General features: G+C 41.3%; 7 protein-coding genes across 7 annotated transcripts; 2 read left to right on the forward strand and 5 right to left on the reverse strand. All coding sequences in view use genetic code 12, as the record gives it.

Moving 5' to 3' along the window:
- Positions 1 to 152: 152 nt before the first annotated feature.
- Positions 153 to 3,053, reverse strand: HRK1 (Hygromycin Resistance Kinase). Its single transcript, XM_001382855.1, has 3 exons — positions 2,232 to 3,053; positions 886 to 2,198; positions 153 to 840 (listed from the first exon to the last, which is right to left on the reverse strand). The coding sequence occupies exons 1-3, from the start codon at positions 2,425 to 2,427 to the stop codon at positions 226 to 228; spliced, it is 2,124 nt and encodes a 707-aa protein (XP_001382892.2). The 5' UTR covers positions 2,428 to 3,053; the 3' UTR covers positions 153 to 225.
- A 1,879-nt stretch (positions 3,054 to 4,932) lies between these two features.
- Positions 4,933 to 6,404, reverse strand: PICST_82025 (nucleolar snRNP protein). Its single transcript, XM_001382856.1, has one exon. The coding sequence runs from the start codon at positions 6,388 to 6,390 to the stop codon at positions 5,008 to 5,010; it is 1,383 nt and encodes a 460-aa protein (XP_001382893.2). The 5' UTR covers positions 6,391 to 6,404; the 3' UTR covers positions 4,933 to 5,007.
- A 501-nt stretch (positions 6,405 to 6,905) lies between these two features.
- PICST_81784 (predicted protein) lies at positions 6,906 to 7,878 on the reverse strand (the record flags this gene model as incomplete). The annotated part of the gene is made up of 1 exon (XM_001382857.1): positions 6,906 to 7,878. A coding segment is annotated over one exon (516 nt), but the record flags the coding sequence as incomplete, so codon positions are not given.
- A 3,149-nt stretch (positions 7,879 to 11,027) lies between these two features.
- On the reverse strand, positions 11,028 to 12,920 carry PICST_29610 (predicted protein; the record flags this gene model as incomplete). The annotated part of the gene is made up of 1 exon (XM_001382858.1): positions 11,028 to 12,920. The coding sequence occupies one exon, from the start codon at positions 12,918 to 12,920 to the stop codon at positions 11,028 to 11,030; it is 1,893 nt and encodes a 630-aa protein (XP_001382895.2).
- A 630-nt stretch (positions 12,921 to 13,550) lies between these two features.
- PICST_55332 (predicted protein) lies at positions 13,551 to 14,948 on the forward strand (the record flags this gene model as incomplete). Its single annotated transcript, XM_001382334.1, is given in 3 exon segments — positions 13,551 to 13,713; positions 13,732 to 14,643; positions 14,731 to 14,948. Coding segments are annotated over 3 exon segments (1,293 nt in total), but the record flags the coding sequence as incomplete, so codon positions are not given.
- A 282-nt stretch (positions 14,949 to 15,230) lies between these two features.
- Positions 15,231 to 16,376, reverse strand: PICST_55226 (predicted protein; the record flags this gene model as incomplete). The annotated part of the gene is made up of 2 exons (XM_001382859.1): positions 15,231 to 15,982; positions 16,022 to 16,376. The coding sequence occupies 2 exons, from the start codon at positions 16,374 to 16,376 to the stop codon at positions 15,231 to 15,233; spliced, it is 1,107 nt and encodes a 368-aa protein (XP_001382896.2).
- Positions 16,377 to 17,828: 1,452 nt separating this feature from the next.
- On the forward strand, positions 17,829 to 18,623 carry DPP2 (diacylglycerol pyrophosphate phosphatase; the record flags this gene model as incomplete). Its single annotated transcript, XM_001382335.1, has 1 exon — positions 17,829 to 18,623. One exon carries the CDS (start codon positions 17,829 to 17,831, stop codon positions 18,621 to 18,623), a length of 795 nt encoding a protein of 264 aa, XP_001382372.2.
- Positions 18,624 to 18,769: the final 146 nt, after the last annotated feature.

Here is an 18,769-nt window from a genome sequence, read left to right on the forward strand (position 1 = left end):
TACAAAGAATCTTCTACTTAAAGAAAGATGAGAACAAAACAAGAAAAAACCTGTAGACCTGGTGTATTTCTATTAATTCTCTTTATATATTTGTAGAATTCAGTGCTATTTCTATAACTGCACTATGGCTACATATGTGTCTACACTTCTTCCACCCTTACAATAAATATTCTAAATAAATCCCAAGAACTAAACTACATGACTATGACAGACCTTTTGTGACTATCACTGGCTTTCCAACACAATAGTATGGTCATGTGGAGGAACTCCTTTGACTAAAACGTCGTCTTCGTCTTCGTCAAAGTTGACTCCTACATTATCAGCACTACGGGCTACTTTCTTCAACGTGCAACACTTTATCTCGCGGATCCACTCATCATTCATGATCTCCTCCAAGGTTGCTCTCTTTCTTGGGTCTACCTGGAGCATCTTGTGTACGATAGGACGAGAGGCATGGGGAAGTAATCTCATCAATCTATATGGTCCATGAATCTGCTTGTGTTGTGGTTTCTTCTTGGTAGCCAGTGACGACGAGCCTGGTCCCGGCGAGAGTTCTTTCTCTGGACCCGAAGCTACATCGGAACCTTCGCCAGCTTCTGAAGAAGATTTCAATTTGTTCTGTTGTTCTACGAATGCTGATTTCATGTCTGACTTTTTCTTTTCATACTCCTCAAGCTTGTCATCTATCTCTTTCAACTGCGCAAGCACTTCTTGAACCTGCTCTTCCGTCAAGACCTCTGCATTATCAAGATTCTTTTCTTTCCGAGATTCTTTGTTTGAGAACTTATCTGAATCTGCGTCTCCTATGGCGTTATCAACAACAATTGCTTCTGCAACAGCCTCAGGAGTTCCGTCCGAAGGCTGGGCTTCTTCAGCCTCCAAGACGCGAGACCCAGCATCTCCTGAAACGGATTCAGATTGTTCCATATTTTCTCCGCTTTCCTGGTCTGCTAACATCTTCTTCTTCTTATTCAGTCTCACTATCATGTTCTTGAACTTCCTCTGTTGAAGTAACAACTTATGGCATTCATTTGACAAGTAGTAGTCGTGCCAGTTGTCATCTGGTAAATTGTAGAGCTTGAAACTGTTGTCCTTTTCAGCGTTGGGAATCTTCCAAGGGAAACGCTTAAGAGTCATACAACAGTAAATGATAGCAATTGACCAGAGATCTACAGGCTGAGGGTTATACGAGTTGGGGCTTAACAACACTTCAGGAGCCAAATACGGATCAGATCCAACTATTCCATGACAAGGATGAATCGTATCCTTGTTGTTGCCATACTGATCGTATGGGTACTTGAATATAACAGCAGAACCAAAGTCAATAATCTTGAGAATACCTTCATCGGTTATCACACAATTGTCCAACTTCAAATCACGATGGGCCAATCCCAAGTTATGCAAATAGCTGACTCCTTCCAATATCTGTTTGAGACAACAATTGATCTCTTGTCGTGACATTTCTCCACTCATCACAACAGCAAAGAAGTCAATTGGAGCATATTCCATGATTTCAAAGTACCTGCTGTTCTCGTGAATGATGTCAATTGTCTTGATAATGTTGGGATGCTTCAATGTAGAACCGATACAGTACTCGGCAGTACACTTTCTGGTGTAATCCTTAAGTGTTTCAGTACTTCTACGGGGTCTGAACTCTTTAACAGCAAAAGTTTTGGAATCAGATGGTCTCGTGATCAACCTTACAGAACCACCAGCACCGCTTCCCAACTCTTTGCCCATTTTACCGTACTTTTTCACAAGCGGCGAGTTGTCATCTGTGAAGGGATCCTTTCCAGAAGAGTGGTGGTGAGAAGCGTTATGAAGCAACTGCGACGACGTCTGATTAATCAACGTAGCTAAACTTGTAGAAGAGGGTTCACGACTTGGGTGGCCGCTGTTGAGAGCATTTCCCATAATTTCCTTACCACTAACCATTGGAGGTGGTGAGTGGAGTTGATTAGAGTAATCATGCTTACGAGTATTAGAAGTTGTTTTCTTACTTGGCTTGAAGAAACGTTTCAATTCAACCATTGAGTTTGATTTCATGAACGTATGATTCGAGTCCTGTTTGTTGAGATATGAGGCATGAACTTGCGGCTGTGGAGAAACGATTGGTTGAGATCCGAGCGAGCCAGAGCCAGAGCCAGAGCCCGCTGCAAAAGGAGAATGGATTCCACTGGCACTTACAATAGTCGTAGCTGTTGTACCAGTGCCTACACTTGCAGAAACACCAGGGTTGTTGTAGTGAGTCTGTTGGTGGTCTGAAGAGTTCGTGAGAGTTGGTGAAGTGAGGGACTCACCAGACTCGTGTCTTCCAATGTGGAAACCAAGAAACTTTCTACTTCCAACAGAGGAGTGGTTGGAGGTTGAAGGTGTCAAGTCGTCTTCAGCCTTGCGGAAGAGCTTGAGTTTGTGTTTGTCAGGCATGATGGAAGTAGACTATAGATATTAGATGACGTAAATGAGGTAGATGATACTAATAAATAGTGGAAGAAACTAATGGATAGCAGTATTGTAGTTGATACTGACAAATGATACTATGATACGAATTGATAAGAGTGTTCTAAGCGATACTAGAACCACACTTGAATGATACTGGGTAGATTATGAAGTTCGAATCAAACAACCAACAATTGAATGATTACTATGTGTTGAGGTGACAATTGTAGGAAATGAATCACTATTGATGTGACAATAGCTAACAATAATGATAATGGTATGGTCAGATAAACGACAAACAACAGGGAAATTAGTAAGGATGACAAGCTATAATGGGAACGCTATAGTAAACTATAGTGTGGTATTCTAAAGTAAAGCTACTGTATGAGTTGATGGCTAACTATAGAGCCAGTGTCAGTAAGTTATTATGAAGTCTCTCTTTCGAATAACCAATACCAGTATAAAAGATGTTTCTCTGGTGGATATCTCTTGTGACTTCGAACTTTCAATGAGTTAGTTGTCAATTTGACTCTCAGCTCCTATTGGCTACCAGAAACGGCTGAAAAGCACTAGGGCAGCAGCTAGGTCGTTTTTCGAACGTCAGGTGCAACCTTGGCAATGGAAGGCGGATGGAGTGGAGACAAAGTGCAAATTGATAGCAATAAACAATTTGTTGGAATGAAAATTAAATTTGTATAGATTTGGAATTTCTGCAAGTCAAGTGATTCCAATCAGAGCAGGTAGAAGGACAAAAGTCACAAGTCACTGGCAAATATCTGGCGGTGCGACTTTAGCGAGAAAAAGTTGATGACGGAAGAACACACGCGGATATTGAAATGGGGGGATCGGTACAGAGGGGAATAGCGAGAAAATAGAGAGAAAATAGAGAGAAAATAGCGAGAGGACAAGATGGAGTGGTGAGGAGCGGTGAAGAATACTGAGAGATTGTCGTGACATTTCTGAATAGTGAGAGAATATCGAAGGAGACTTCGAAAATAGTCGCCGGATATCGGCACAGTTTTGGTACGAACTGCAACAAATAGCGAGACTTATGAGGAGATTTAATGCCAATAGCGACAATTTTACTACCGGCGCCGCAACGAAAGTGGAAGCACTAACTGTTGCGAGTGCCCGAAAAACCACCATCTGACTCTCACCTAGCGAGAGCACACCACTAATTATGCCCCTACGGCAACTGGGCGGTTCTGGACATGTCAGGGGTGTCTACAACAATTACGTCCACCAATAGCGATAGAGGGATTCAGGTATATCTCGGGGCAATTGGCCTGCAAATCACGCTTCTATTATTGCTTTTACACCAACTACTATTTCTCACTCCCGAGACAGCTTCTGAGATAACGCGCTGTTTGTTTGTTTCTCGCTAAGTCTCGCTATCCGGTATTCTTGGCTCCGGAAAACTTCCCACTACGGTTTAGCGACAGCCTGAGGCTATCTCTAATCTGTCAGTAATATCACTGACTAATCACTACTACAACTAAACACACACCAGTCTCCCTCTACACTCTACATCCACATCTCGCCCGTAGGCCCCCTGTCACATCTGGCGCTCATTTGATCATCCTTTTCTTTACCGAATCTACCGAGACTGAGAGTCTCGCTATAAGCCGTCGTGCCACTACGCTCGCTAAATACACTCCTCCCTAATCTCTCGCTAGCTCGCCTCGCTCTCTGACACCACAATTGACTTGGCTCTCTAGCTTTACGAGGCTGCCATATTCTCATAGACATGCCAACTCTGCTGTCCAGCCATAGAACATAGAACTAAGTATGCTCTCGAAAATTCTCCTCGTCGCTAATATTCGTCTTTCCAGCTCGTGCCCTCTTTATAGCCTCCTTCCAGTTAGGCCATACTAATTACTTTTAATTGTACACCTTCTCATTTGCTCATCGACTCATCACGTGAGACGTTTCCTCTGGCAGAAGACAGGATATTTTAGAATGTCTCATCCAGAAGGCTTTAGACACCCAATTAGATCTCTGTGGCCGTATCCACAGAATCTATTCGTAAGACACGAAGACGCTGAAACTTTTTAATCCAGAAGCCGAATCATGATATTTATCTCACAGAGAATACCGTTTGCTTTAATCAAAATTGTATTTTAGCTTTTCTCAAACGAGATCCATAGAGAAGGAATCGTTACTAGTGGAACGAAACTGCTTCCAGGACTGTACATATTCTCTTATCAACCTCTAACTCCTCCAGATCGCTTCGATCCACGAAACTCCACGGCTAGAATCTGTAGGCTACTGAGGACTTACGGATTATTAACACTAACTCGTTCAGTCGTCGCAATGCCCTAAATGATCTGAATGTGTCATCTCGCCAATAAAACAATAGTGGGGCTTCAGAACTTGTAATGTGATCTCATAACTCCGGCTCTCTGCTTGAGCTACCCCATTCTTCTCCATCTGTGGTGGGTGTTCACTACAGTGCGATTATAGCGTAGAAATTACTCTCTACAGATATTAACTACCATGCTTCTATGATGTCGCTTTTCATTATTTATGCTATTACTAATGTACATGGCCCTTGAGGTCTGTAGGGGTCTAATCTTCTTTGATTGCTGTTCCCCTGATATGCTTTTCTCTCTCTGACTTGAAAGGTTTGGAACCTGGCTTGCTGTGTCTTCTCTCATTGTCTTCTCTCTTCTTCAAGCTGTCAATCTCAACACGTTTGATTTCTCCAGCCTTTTTGATGGTCTTGGGCACATGACGGTGTCTTGATATTCTCTTGATTTCTGGCATATGCTTGTATCTTTCCTTCAAGGCAGCGTCGTATTCCAACTTGGCCCTCTGTCTGGACGATTTGATGTTCGATCTGTCAGCAGCATTAGCACGCCACAAACGTATATTGGTGTCGTCAGAACCACTCAAAATGTATCTGGCGTCAGTAGTGAACTTGGTGCAAAACACTCTCTGCATTCTCTTAGTATGGTAGATATCACGGGAATGGCCCTCTCTGGCACGGAAGATTCTTATCGTCTTGTCGTAAGATCCAGTAACGACTTCCTCACCCGTGGGTGAGAAATCGATGTCCATAACGGCTGCTACATGATCCTTGTACACATTGAGAGACCTGTCCAATTTACGCATATCCCAGAGATACCCATTGTGGTCTTCACAGGCTGATGCAAAGTTAAACGCTTCCATGGGATTCCAGGCTATGGCATTAGTTCTAAGGGAAGTCACAACTTTCTGTATAGGGGAGTTGGTTCTGACATCGTATAAAACAATCGAGTTGTCAGAGCCAGCTGAAGCGATAATGCTGGTTTCGGTTTGGTTGAACTTGACTGTGGTGATATTGTCTGCTCCCCACAGCAAGTCTGAGATGTACTTTGAACGGTGCATGTCCCACAACTGGATGGTGGCACCGCCTGTAACAAAAAGATCGTCATCACGGTGGTGGTCCAAGCCTTTGAAGGCATGCTCGCCCAAAAATGTCTTGACCAAACCCATGCTTTTGTTGCTGTACACCTCTTCGTCTCCAAATCCAGTTTCAAATTCGTCACTTTTCACTGACCACAACTTGATCGTCTTGTCGTCACCGCAAGATAACATGTGCTGTTGCTTTGGTGTCACACAAAGGCCACCGACCATCCCGTAGTGGGCTCTGAAGCTGACTGACTCTTGTCTTGAAGTCATGTTCCAGTATTTGATAACACCATCGCCTGATCCAGAAGCTACTTGGTTTGTAGTCGAGAAGTTCTTAGCTATACAATAAACCCCATCTCTGTGCCCGTCTCCTAGCTGCCCTACAAATGGCTGAGCAAACATCCGTTCCATCTTGGTAGCAGTTAAGGCTTTGGTATATTCTCTGGCCCTTTCAAAAGGATGGAGAGCAGGGTTTAAGTTCCGCGGAAGCGCAGATTCCTGAGTGTTTCTAACCGGAACATACGTCTCGGACGAACGTTTAATGGTCTTGATCTTCATCCGGCCTGCAGTGGTTAAAGTGTATCTGGAGAGTTTTGGTGTTGAATGAAAATTATAGATGAACAAATAAATTTATATCTCATCGCATTTTTCGCACTGAATATTTCTCGATTTTATGTATGGAGCTTAACTATGGCGATAAATTATTCCTAGCAATAAAACAATGACAACATAATTACACCAATAGTGCTGTCCACAAAACTATTGAATTGTTCAATATCATATTCCTAATATTTCGGATCTACATTTGGAATCTTCATTTACGAGCTCTCAGTTATTTCGTGGGATGTATGAATTTCTCGACAGAGCTTTCTAAATGGGTGCGAAAAATTTACAAGGAGAACCGCATCACCTACAATCTTTGAACAAGTAAGTTCAATAAAATCTGTTGTTTAAGTGTATTGGGTAGAACACTATCGTACTATCTGCTATCTTTGTAATTGGTTAAGAATATATATTAAAATTGTGAAAGGACTTGTACAACTCCAACAGTCTCAGCGACTACTGAGTACTTTCTTGCAAGTATTATGTATTAAAATATAGAATTACAATGATGGGCTGTCTATCTTCTATTAATGTGAACCGCGAATCTTTTGACTCTATAAGCGTGGGATTGATGATTCTCGACAGCCCAGGTACAAGTGTCGTAAACGACCATACGTGCAAAGGTGACAACGGTACATAAGTCCTGCTTATGCGAACAAGAGTAGTGCTAGTCTAGTTAGAAACGAGACTAGATATAAGTGCTGTAATCAAGAGTATAAAGGTATACCAGTCTTGTGAAACAGAGTATAAAGGTATTATACTGCTGTAGGGAAAGAATATACTGCTATACTAGTCTTGCGTAAAAACAAAGACATAGTAGTCCTGTTGAAGAGCAGACTATAATGATATACTAATCCTGCAAACAAGAGAATGGTCTTGTTAATTTAAAGACGGAGTATAATCATGCAATTATAATCATTCTCTTCTCTATAATGTGATGTCTAGAACCAAGCCGACGTCGTCGACATTAGCCTTTGAGATATCCTCCAAGAACGGTAACAAATCTATCAACTCGTTGTCGTGGGTATCGCTGAACCAACTGGAGATAGGAATGGAGTGCTGTGGATGGAAGATGTAGGAAGCTGGCGAGTTATCAATAATAATCGAGTCGCTCAAAGGTCTTCCAATCTGCGACAAATTCTTGATGAAATTTCCCTGGTAGTTGTAACAGGAGTCACGGAATAAACGATGATGTACAGCTTTGTGGAAATCCAATTTGTCAAGTAAAGGATCTCCATATTTCAGCACCGAAGCTGTAAAGACTACGACTTCAAACCACTGCCCTACTTTTTTCAAGAACTCATCTACACCTGGTCTTTTTATCACGTAAACATGATGAACTTGATTGTCGATCTCTACTGGAATTACGAAGTCCGCTGTTCTCAAGTATTTGAAGGATGAATGAACAAGTGTCTCATCCAAATCGAGAATAAGACACTTCTTGTTGCCAAACTTCTTGTCTTTGTGACCCAAGAGAAACCCCGTCTCCGGATTAAATGCTTGGCCTTCCTGGAGCTTTGTCAAGTCCAAAAAAGATTCCTCATCATCCTCCATGTCTTCCTCGTAGATTTCATCGTCGTGGTTATCGTCTTCTTCGGACTCAGCAGAGTTGAGATTGTTGGCAGATGTCGCAGTTACTTGAGCAAGCGTTTGGGCTTCTTGTGCGGCTGTTAATGGTGGGACTGAGTCGTCGTGATGTGCATTCGATGACGGCGTGTTGTTGTTCGACTCGTCGTTGGTGTTGGTGATGGTGTCGGTTTCATTGACAGAGTTGTCGTCATCCAACAAGTCCTTCTTTGCAAGAGGGGCCAGCTTTTTTTGCTTCCCTGTCGCCGCTGTTGGTGTTGTTGCGGCAGCTACGGCAATCTTGCCATTCCCAGCGGCCGTCGCAAGCACAGGATCTTTAGAAACGCTGTTCCGTCTAGGAGGCGTGGAGATATTCTTGTTGGAGCTGCCAGGGGACGTTCCATTAGAGGCTGATTTTACAGCACCAGTAGATGTTCTACTCTTCTGGCTCTGGTTGTGGATTTTGTCGTCAGCGTCGTCTTTGGAGTCGACCGAACAGCACAATAACGATGATAACAATTTGTCCATGGCTGTGGGAGAACTGATGATAGAAATGTGTGTTAAATGTACTAAATGTAAATGATAGTGAGAATCAGAATGGTGTGGTTATAAAACTGACAATGTACCTGTAGGTGATATAACGATGGGATATGTCTAAATTGATAACGATTATGACCAAAGATATGAGAACGAATAGATGATGAAACGGCTAATGAATAAAATACTAACTGTGCATATATGTTGTATTGTTGCTTGTTCCGTATTTTGATTTATTTCTTCTGTTTCCTTACGATTATCTTTTTCACTTTCAATCTCAACTTGACTTCAGAATTTTTCCTTAATCAAAATTATGAGATCTTAATTGAAATTTGAATCTGACTCAACCTGAATGCTTTATGAACTTTGAAATCTGCTTGAAACTATGATTGCTTCACTTCAATTCTATCAGAAAATACTATCTAGTTTCACTTTCGTACTATCTCTACAGCGTCGTTCGTATACTGTAAAAGTTGTGTGTCACAACCAAATTACTTCTTGCAATTACTGATGGTTCGTGTGGGAAGTCTGGCGGTTTGGAATAGTGCGGCTGGGGTGTTTGGAGGAGCAGCCGCGTGAAGTCGTTGTGGGGGGCGCGGCGCCGTGGGGGTATGTACCGTCAGACGTGTAGGCAGATGTCTGGACGACTTTTCTGACGGAGGAACTGGTGCTTCTGGAAACAACGAAATGGCGGTAATGTTGAAAATCCTCTGAAATGTTGTCGTTTGGCTTTTTTCCAGGTGGGAGAAATGTCGCGCCCATGTCGCGGGCAGGTTGAGTGCGATGGAGCTTAGTGCTGGTGTTTGGTGTACTGTCGGCATAAAAAATGCGACTTTGTCGAAATGCGACATTGATCCTGATACCCAAAAGGTGTGGACAGGTGTCGAGCTCGGATTCTGTTTCCATATTGAAAACGCAGGCATTCAATATGCCAAATGTGGATTTCTAATAACAATAATAATTATTTTAATTATATAATAGAGCGCATGTTGCAGAATAGTACAGATTTGCACAGAATAATAGTCTACCACAATAGACCGTACAAAATAGCAATATCTGGATAGAGTAAAAAGCGATTTGAATTGTGTAGTGGAGTAGGGGTTCAGGGAATATTCAATTGTATCAATAAAGAATTACCCAACAGTCACAGGATAGCATTCTATTGTTTCCTGTCCAATCGCTGTTACCTACTCTATATTGTCTGCTTCTCTGTATCCTCTTTATCTAGATGTGATATTATGTCGATCTGCATATCCTGTGCAGTTTCTGTCAGACAAAAGTCGCCCATTATCTGCAATCTCCCACCGGTGCCGATGAAATTATCGGCCTACGGTCGTTTTTTTCCCGATACTCAGCAGTGAGAATAGTGTTCTTCCGCCTGTCTTTCTGCTATGTCTTCCTACTTTATGTAGTGTTGGGCAATGAAATCTCAGGTGCTGGTTAGGGACAATAACTGGATTCACTTTCGTGCGAGTGTATCCGTTGTGCATGTGCCCGACTCAGTTTGTGCATGTCGCAGCACTGCATTTGCCAGCTACAATGTCGTACGGGTTGGCACTGTGTCTTTCCAGATCTGTCTGAATTTGTAGCCCTTCGGTAGACTGGCCCCACCAAAAGAAATTCGAAGAAACAGGAAACTTTCCCGCCAACAATGTAATTATACATTCGCTGGCTTTGACAGGCTCTGGAGGAATGCTCGGATTTGAGAATCTTCGGCTTTGTCAACTCAACCTCGATTCTTAGAAAAATATGAGTTCGATAGTGACAACTGGTTGTAGTTTGCGCAACATACATAGTGTATATTATGTGCGACACACCGCCGCACCTCCCGAATCGACATTCACATTTTTAGTGCCATGAAAATGTCGCTCGCCGGTTCCGAGGTTCCTCTGTCTGTATTAGCCGGTTCGAGGCAAGCTTATCCGGAGAAAGTTGTAGGGCTTATTGTCTTGTAGTCGAAACGTCTAGAACTGATGAATACAAACTTTAATATGGAAATCTCCCTAGACTACCCCTATATGAATTTCAGTTCAGGTGGGATCTTTCACTCCGACCCAGACACCGACACCAATAAAATACTTTTTTCGCTCAGACAATAAAACGTCGTCGCGACATTTCCCTGTCTTGCTAGTGAACTTTCAGTCCGACATTGTTGCTTTACCTACCAGCTGCTGCCGACACCTTCCATATTGGGATTCATCTCCAAATGGCTGCAACTAGCCCTTATTCAGCAAGCCTATGGCATGTGATAACTGGGATTCCATCGGGATTTTTGCCCATCTTTCCGAATTGTAGAAACCATACGGGTTGCAGCCATGTGCTCTTAAAACTTTGGGAGAATCTGAACTACAAATTCATTAAGAAGAGTTTCAAGAATCTCGATAACTTTACTAATTCTCAAGACACCAAAAGGGCGTGGTGGGTGAAAACCAAAATGCTTTACGATTTTAACAAAAAAGTATTGCAACGTCGTGATTGTATGAGCTGTATTAAAAATTATGTATGCTGTTAATCTTGAATCGTTTGTTTCTAACCACTACTCCCAATCCTGTAGCCATGGCACTGTAGAAGTCTTCCAATTCCGTTCGTGAAGATCGTATCATATTCTCTGAAAGATCTAATGTCTTCAACTTTGAAGAACCCTTGCTTCCGTAACTTAACTTAGTTATACCATTCCGGCTTAAGTCCAATCGCTTCAAATGCTTGTGTTCACAGATTGCTGACGGAATGGTGAATGTATCCTGAAGAAAATTGTCATGTAGATCGAAAATCTTCAAGAATGGAGGTAGTGTAATCTTCTCATCTATATCTTCGATAGAACAGAACGATAAATTCAACTCTTTCAACAGAACGGGAGGTGTACTGAATAATGGAAATTTTGAGTGGATCATTCGGAGAGGATTCTGTGTGAGATTCAAAACCTCCAAATTAGGAGGAGGATACCAATCGGAAAGATCGCCGATCCTGTTGAAGTCCATTTCCAATCGTTTCAAATTCACCAACTGAGACCAATTGACGTCTTCATTATTGTAAGACTTCAAATCACTGATCTTGTTTCCAGACATCCTTAGGACTTGTAAGGATCTGGGAAACTCAAAGATTTCAAGATGACTAAGAAAACACTCTGTCAAATCAAGCTGCTCTAAACTAGATGGTAATTTCATTCTCAAGCCTCGATATTCCTCGTTGACACGAAGCGAAAGCTCGAACATTCTGAGGATCTTCAATGATTCTGGAAATATGAAATAAGGACCCTTATGAGGAGAGTTCCTAGTATCGTACAACGACCCTAACCTGGTCAAAGAAAGGTCAAGCAATTCAAGATTGGGTGGGAAATCCAAATTACTAAATGAAGTGATGGGATTATTGGTGAGTACCATGTTCTTCAAGTCCTGGGGCCATTTTAAGCTTGCCATTTGTTGGAATATGGCATCGTCTATTCCACATTGTGTGAGCAATAACGACTTCAATTGTGACGGCCAGCCAGTACCTTTGCGATCATATACATCCAGAATTCGGTTATAGGAAAGATCTAGAGTATTGAGGTTTCTAGGGAAATCTGACAAGTCAACACTTTCAATATCGTTATAGGTAAGCATCAAAGTGTGCAAATTCTCAGGAAATGATATTTTCGAGATGTTTAACAGATTAACACCGGCCTTGTTGAGATACAATTCCTTGAGTCCTGGAGGAAGTTGAATGGTTTCTGGTTTTGTAAAGTCGTACCACGACAAATCCAAATGACTGAGACTTCTTGGAAATTCTACACCCGTCCAATCTCTATAGTTATGTCCGAGGAAGATAATTGTATCTAGATTTTTGTGCTTTTTAAGATTCTCATTTATTCGTACGAGGTTCCTCTCTTTAGTTTGCAATTGGTGAATCTGGAGCCTTTTCAAATTGGGGAAAGAAAGGAAGAAGTTGACATCAGCAGTAGTAACGTCATTGTCTGCCAATACCACTAAATCGCCGACTTTTGTAGTTAGTCGTTCTCGATTGGTTTCCATTATACTCTTCAAAGAAGGAACATCTCCACACCCATCCAATACAAGCTTTGCTGGGTTCAAATCTTCGTTATCTCGAAGAAATTGGGTAATCTCAAAGTACCCCATTAGCTTAACATATGGCGAAACTGTAACTAGCTCCTTCCTATAACTACTCGTTCGAGGTAGTAGTAAGAGATGGAGCTGCTTGTTGTAAAGTTGGTCTTTCAAAACATCCCTAATGGCAGAATCTGGAAGATATAGTAGGAAATCGAATATGTATTCTGGGGGAAGCATATTGACTATACTCCAGACCACATGGTCAGGCAATTCCGGAAGAAATTCGGTTACAAATCTCTTTAGATACTCTTCGTCGTCATCACCTATACCGGGAGACATCTTTTAGTCTCTATTGAATAGAATGACGTCTGTAAAATGATTGGGCTAGTATGACAAATAGAGAGAAAGTGAAAATTTCTCCTGCATAAAGAGAAGATGGACCTGATAAGAGATGCCATACGGATAATTGAAGATATACAGAGAGGGAATGATATGATATGGAAGGCCAAAGAGGTGGATTTGAATTGGTGCAGATGTACTGGAATTGTCCTCTAATTTCTTAGAAATATGTAGACCTGATGGTCTTTATTTGTCTTATGACGATGTTCTACTATTCTAAGTGCAAGAAAATTAAAGAAATCAATGTGTCTCTTCCAGTAAAGTTCACAAATATATAGAATTTCCTGAAAATGCTGAAGAGGACATGGACTACTTACCATGTAGAATTCCTGGCCCATATCTACCCGATATCTTAGCTTTTACCACTGTTCTTACTACTGTAGACCTTTAATGAATCTGGTTCGCGCACACCAATATCAGAAACAAATTGATCGTAAAGCTTCTACAATAGTCAAGTAACATTCAATTCTTTCTACACCAATTCAAACAGAAAGTTTAACAATGTCGATTCCGGGCTTTGGCGCAGAGGCACAAGTGTACAGCGAAACCGGCTCCAAGGGTTTGGTTGAAGTCGCCATACCTGAGGGTTCAGAATGGCGAATTGAAGTACCGCATAAGACAATTCTCAAGTTCAAAGTAACTGAAGGAGTAGCAGAGATTTTTGGCACGGAATTACCAATAAATGTTGAGCTACAGATATCTGGAACGAAGACAATGGTGTATGCTCCCATAAGTGGGGGTGCGAAGTTAGTTTACGAAACTTTTAAAAACAAAACGGTGATGTCGAATGAAAGTGAAGAAATTGTAGAGTATCTCTCTAATGACTCTGTAATGGCCAACTATATAAATTTGCACTTAGTTGTCGAAGCCATGCGACAGCAGGTTTCAGATAACAACATATTGAATCCGACAGAATTACAGCTGGGCCCGCGGGTGTTAATCGTAGGGAACGGCAATTCAGGCAAGACGTCATTGGCGAAGTTGTTGAGTGCATATGCTATAAAACTGGACAGTACGCCGGTGCTAGTAAACTTGAATCCTCGGGATGGCGTTTTCTCGTTGCCCGGATCATTGACGGCAACGCCTATCAGCGATAGTCTAGATGTGGAACTGGCTAACGGTTGGGGGTTCACGACAACGTCTGGATCATTATTCCACAATCCCAAACAGCCCATAGTAAAGAACTACGGCTTTGTAGATGTGAATGAAAACTTAGACTTGTACAAGTACCAGGTTTCGAAGCTTGGAGTCACCGTACTCTCGCGTCTTGAAGAAGATATAGCCTGTAGAAACGGAGGCGTTATCATCGACACACCTGCATTGGGCATCAAAGACTTCACGGTGATTGAAAATATCGTTTCAGACTTCGAGGTAAACCTCATTGTTGTTTTGGGAAATGAACGGCTCATGATCGACTTAAAGAAACGCTTCAAACATAAGTCAGCTTTGCAGATTGTAAAAGTGCCCAAGAGCGAAGGTTTGGTAGAAGTAGATGAAGCGTTCATACGTAGAACCCAAGAAGAGTCCATCAAGGAGTATTTTAACGGAAATTACAAAACAAGGTTGTCGCCCTTCAAAACTGACATCGATGTTAACGATCATACTATCTACAAATGCGTACTTTCTCTGGATGTTAACTCAGCTCTTTCTTTTCTACCAGCTGGTGATTCATACACTGTTGCTGAAGACGAAGGCGACGACAAGGATAAGGCAGAAGATGAGTTGAACAAATACTATACCCTCTTGTCAGAACCCAGTTCGTCTAACTTAGACAACTCCATTCTTGCCATCACTCAGTTGCCTCTGACGCACAAGCTGGGCAGAGAGTTGTTGAACACAAGCATTCTTGGCTATGTCCATGTATCCAAGTTTGACGATGCCAAAGGTAAAATCAAGGTATTGTTACCTTTTCCAGGAGGATTTCCCAGAAACATGTTGATTTCTACGAACATTGGATTCAATGAGTAGTACAACTATTAGTGAATTTATGTACATTAGACCATATAGTTTTTAAATAAAAGTTCATGACTTTCTGGTGTGAATGAGCTTATTACTTCACTGAGTTCCAGCTGGCAAGCCTTGTTCTTCCTTGAGAACAGCTTTTTGTATTTTCAAAAGCATTACGTAAATCTGTAGATATACATTCACTTTTCAATTACTTTTCTAGAATTATATTTCTACTATCTTCTCTTGTTAGTACATAAATGCTTTCATACATATCTTATAAGTCTTTTCATTAATTATATATGCTTAATCAAATGGTACTGGCTTATGGTGTTGATGTTGCATTTCCTGAAGCTTCAAGCTTTCGGAAGCAGCAATGGCACTCGGTATCTTGATTCCACAGCAGTCACCCCATGTGTTTACGGCTTCCTGTGTGTGAACATGGCCACAGTCGTCTTCTTCATGTTCGTGGTGCTCCTCTATTCCATCAGGACATACTATTAATGTTCCAAACATGAAATGCTGAATAATGGGAAGTTTGCCTAGAACCTCCACCTTGTACATCTTGATCATTCCTTCCTTGATCTTCTGCCATGACTTAGCCAGCAGGATGTCGTCGAGCATTGGCGAGTGCCATCTAATGCTCAACCTGTCATCCTGATTCTTTGGTAAAGTTTTGATACTATTGATGAAGTTGATACATTCAAAGTACATATACTTAGAATGGTACATTTCTACGAGTTCCACGTTGTGAATCAGCTTGGGCTTCATGAATGGATGAGTGGCAAGCTGTGAAGAGCCGAAGAGAAATGGAAGGAAATGGTAATCGTCCAATCCCCATACCCCGTGAGATCCAGCTGGTTCCAACCAGTAGATTTTCTGTATTCTTCGCATTACAGCCATGTATTTGGTGAAAACTTTGAGAATTACAGCAGCGAAGTCTGATTTTTGCAACTTTCCAATCTTTTCAAGACACAAGAGGAAACATATGAAATTCAACTCGTGGCCAGAGCCGTAATCTATACGAGTTCTGTTTCCCCAGGATTCATTGAAGTAGACTGAAACTTCAGAAATCAACGAATCATACGGTGAACTACCATTTGAAGCTGACGAAGATGGTGTATCAGGGTAGATCAATGATTTTAAGAAATTCTTGGATTCTATGCTGACCTCATCGTAAAAGTCCCTGAATTCGATTTTTCCAAATCGTGAAATGTCCTTCTCCACGACAACTGGATGTTTGTCAATATAACCATCAACTGTTTCAAGCACTGAAACGAGCTTTTTCGTTGTTTCTGAAATTTCCACTTCACTGTCGTTGGTAAGACCGGTGACCAGGTCCTGGAGGTCAATGACAAACTGGAGAAGATTGTTGTAGGTATCCGAATCGATCCACTTTTCAAGGTCTGCGGGTGAGACCACTCTTTTTACGGGGACGTGTGCTTCTGACATGAGAAGAATCAGATTGTATAAGTTATCGATGTAGAATCTGTTGACGAACTCTTCTTACTGTAGAAGGAAGATTTGTAGAGAAATTTAGAATTAATAATCAGGTATGAAGTTGGAGCAACAAATTTCTGTATGCCCTCTGTACAAAAGAGAACTGTCTGGTGCGACTATTTTGAAGCTCAGAATCCACCAGACAGCATAGATGGATACCCTTAAGGAATAGAATAAATTACTCCATGTGAAAGGAATATACGAAAATTCAGATTAGTGTATCATTGTTTCATCCTGTAAACTATTATATTCTTTGTTTGTAATTGTATATCAAAAATGAATTACAGTCCATTGTAACCGTTATTTTGCACTCAATTCGCACAAGCAAATTTGCACCCATTTGCCATTTGTACCCATTACTGGAGCATGAAAGCATTAACTCTAGGATGACGAATATCTTCTCGTACAGAAGTATCCTAGATCTTCATCATTCTTGCTATTTATCGGAAGTAGGTAAGAACTTAAATACGAAACCCGGAATTCTACTCCTAAAAGGTGAGCTGAAATGGCCATGGTCTTAGCATCAAGTGTGTCCCGACTTTGAGAGAAAGGGAGACTACTGCTGCTGGAGGAGAAATGTTTTTCAATTAAATTGAATAAGCAATGCTGTTCAATGGAATTGAACTGAACTAGCTTTGATTCTATAACTGTGGAGTTATCTGTCAGGCAACTTGAGAAAGGCTTAGATAAGTACCTGAACTAGCAGACCGGTTGTGATCGCTGGTTCGCTGCTCGTTTTAGAGTCCTGCGATAGTAGAATAAATAACAATTTTCTATCTTCAAAGTATTTGCAAGTTTCATTTGAGTCCATACAAAAGCAAGATCTGAATCTGTAGGTTTCAATTGTTCTTGTTATTGGTTTACTCTTATAAAATCTCTGTTAGTGCATCGAATAAAAATGGGTGCAAAATGATGCAAGATTGCCATCTTGACGCACAAAACTAACCATATGAGATAAGTATTTTTTGCACCGTTACACTGTACCTGTCAAGTTCAATCTTTCAGATTTAGAGACTTGATCTGAATCTTTTGAAAGCGATTATCAGTCAAGTGTTCTTTATATTTCGGTATTGGAATCTTGTTCATATAGGGAACTCGCATAGTTAACGTGTTCGCCTGCAGATAATTCCCTCTGGTTGTTATCGTGAGTGAAAAATTCCAGCTCAACGTGTTTGATCTTTTTGATTCACAGACTTTAAAGCAACTCACAATAGGTGGAACAATTTGAAACCTCGATTTGGTCTATTATTCTAGTCAATAGCCATTACTCTTTTTCAGAAGCGAAGTTGCTCGAATTTAAGAGATTGTATAGCCTACGCTACGCTTTCTCGGTTTTCATACGTTTATTCCCAGATCTTTCAGTTTTCCAAGTAACTCTGATTTATCCAATACATTTAAAATATAATGGGTGAATATATTGCTAGCAATCGATTCAAGAGGTTCATACCTGACTGGCTTACGGTATTGGGACTTGTCATTACCTTTTTTTTGGTTACAGAAAGAGCTCATCCTTTCATAAGACAGTTCTCTTTATCTGATCCTTCGATCTCTCACCCTTTTGCCAAAGTTGAGAGAGTGACAGATAACCAATTGTATGTGTTGTCGATATTTTTACCAACTGCAATTGTTTTAGCAGCTGTTGCGCTCAATAGGCTGATTTCATCTCGCTTTGATAAGCTTCATCTAATCCAGGTAACTTCGCTAGGCATCTGGTTCAGCACCTGTTTGGCTGCTGTTTTGACAGATATTTTGAAGTGTTGGATAGGTAATCCACGTCCCGATTTCTTGGAGCGTTGTGGTGCCAAATACGGGACACCCAAGAACAAACTTGTAGGAATAGAAGTCTGTACGGCCCCTTTGGGTGAAATGTATTTGTTAGACGGAATGAAATCCACTCCTTCTGGCCATTCGTCAATGGCTTTCGCCGGTTTACTATACTTGACATTGTGGCTTTTAGGCCAATACAAAGTTTTGCATGGAAAGAAGCAGTTGTGGGCTCCGTTGCTCTGTTGTACTCCTCTTGTGTTGGCCAGTTATATAGCTTTGAGCAGAACCCAGGACTACAGACATCACTTTAGAGATGTGCTCCTCGGATCCATTCTTGGGATCGTGATAGCGGTGGGGACGTACTTTAAGTACTTTGACTCTGTGTTTGACGAAGATAGCGACAAGCCAATAGAGTATTCTGAGGTAGAGTAGAATATAGAGATATAGTGATAAAGCTAGACATGGATATATATAGATTAAGATATCCCAAATATAGACAAGACAAATGCATACATAGGCCAAACCTACCCTGATTGAAGCTTGGATATACATGCCTTCTTTTACTTTCAAATTACAAC

The sequence above is a fragment of the Scheffersomyces stipitis genome, chromosome 2, assembly GCF_000209165.1.
Source record: "Scheffersomyces stipitis CBS 6054 chromosome 2, complete sequence".
NCBI lineage: Eukaryota > Fungi > Ascomycota > Pichiomycetes > Serinales > Debaryomycetaceae > Scheffersomyces > Scheffersomyces stipitis.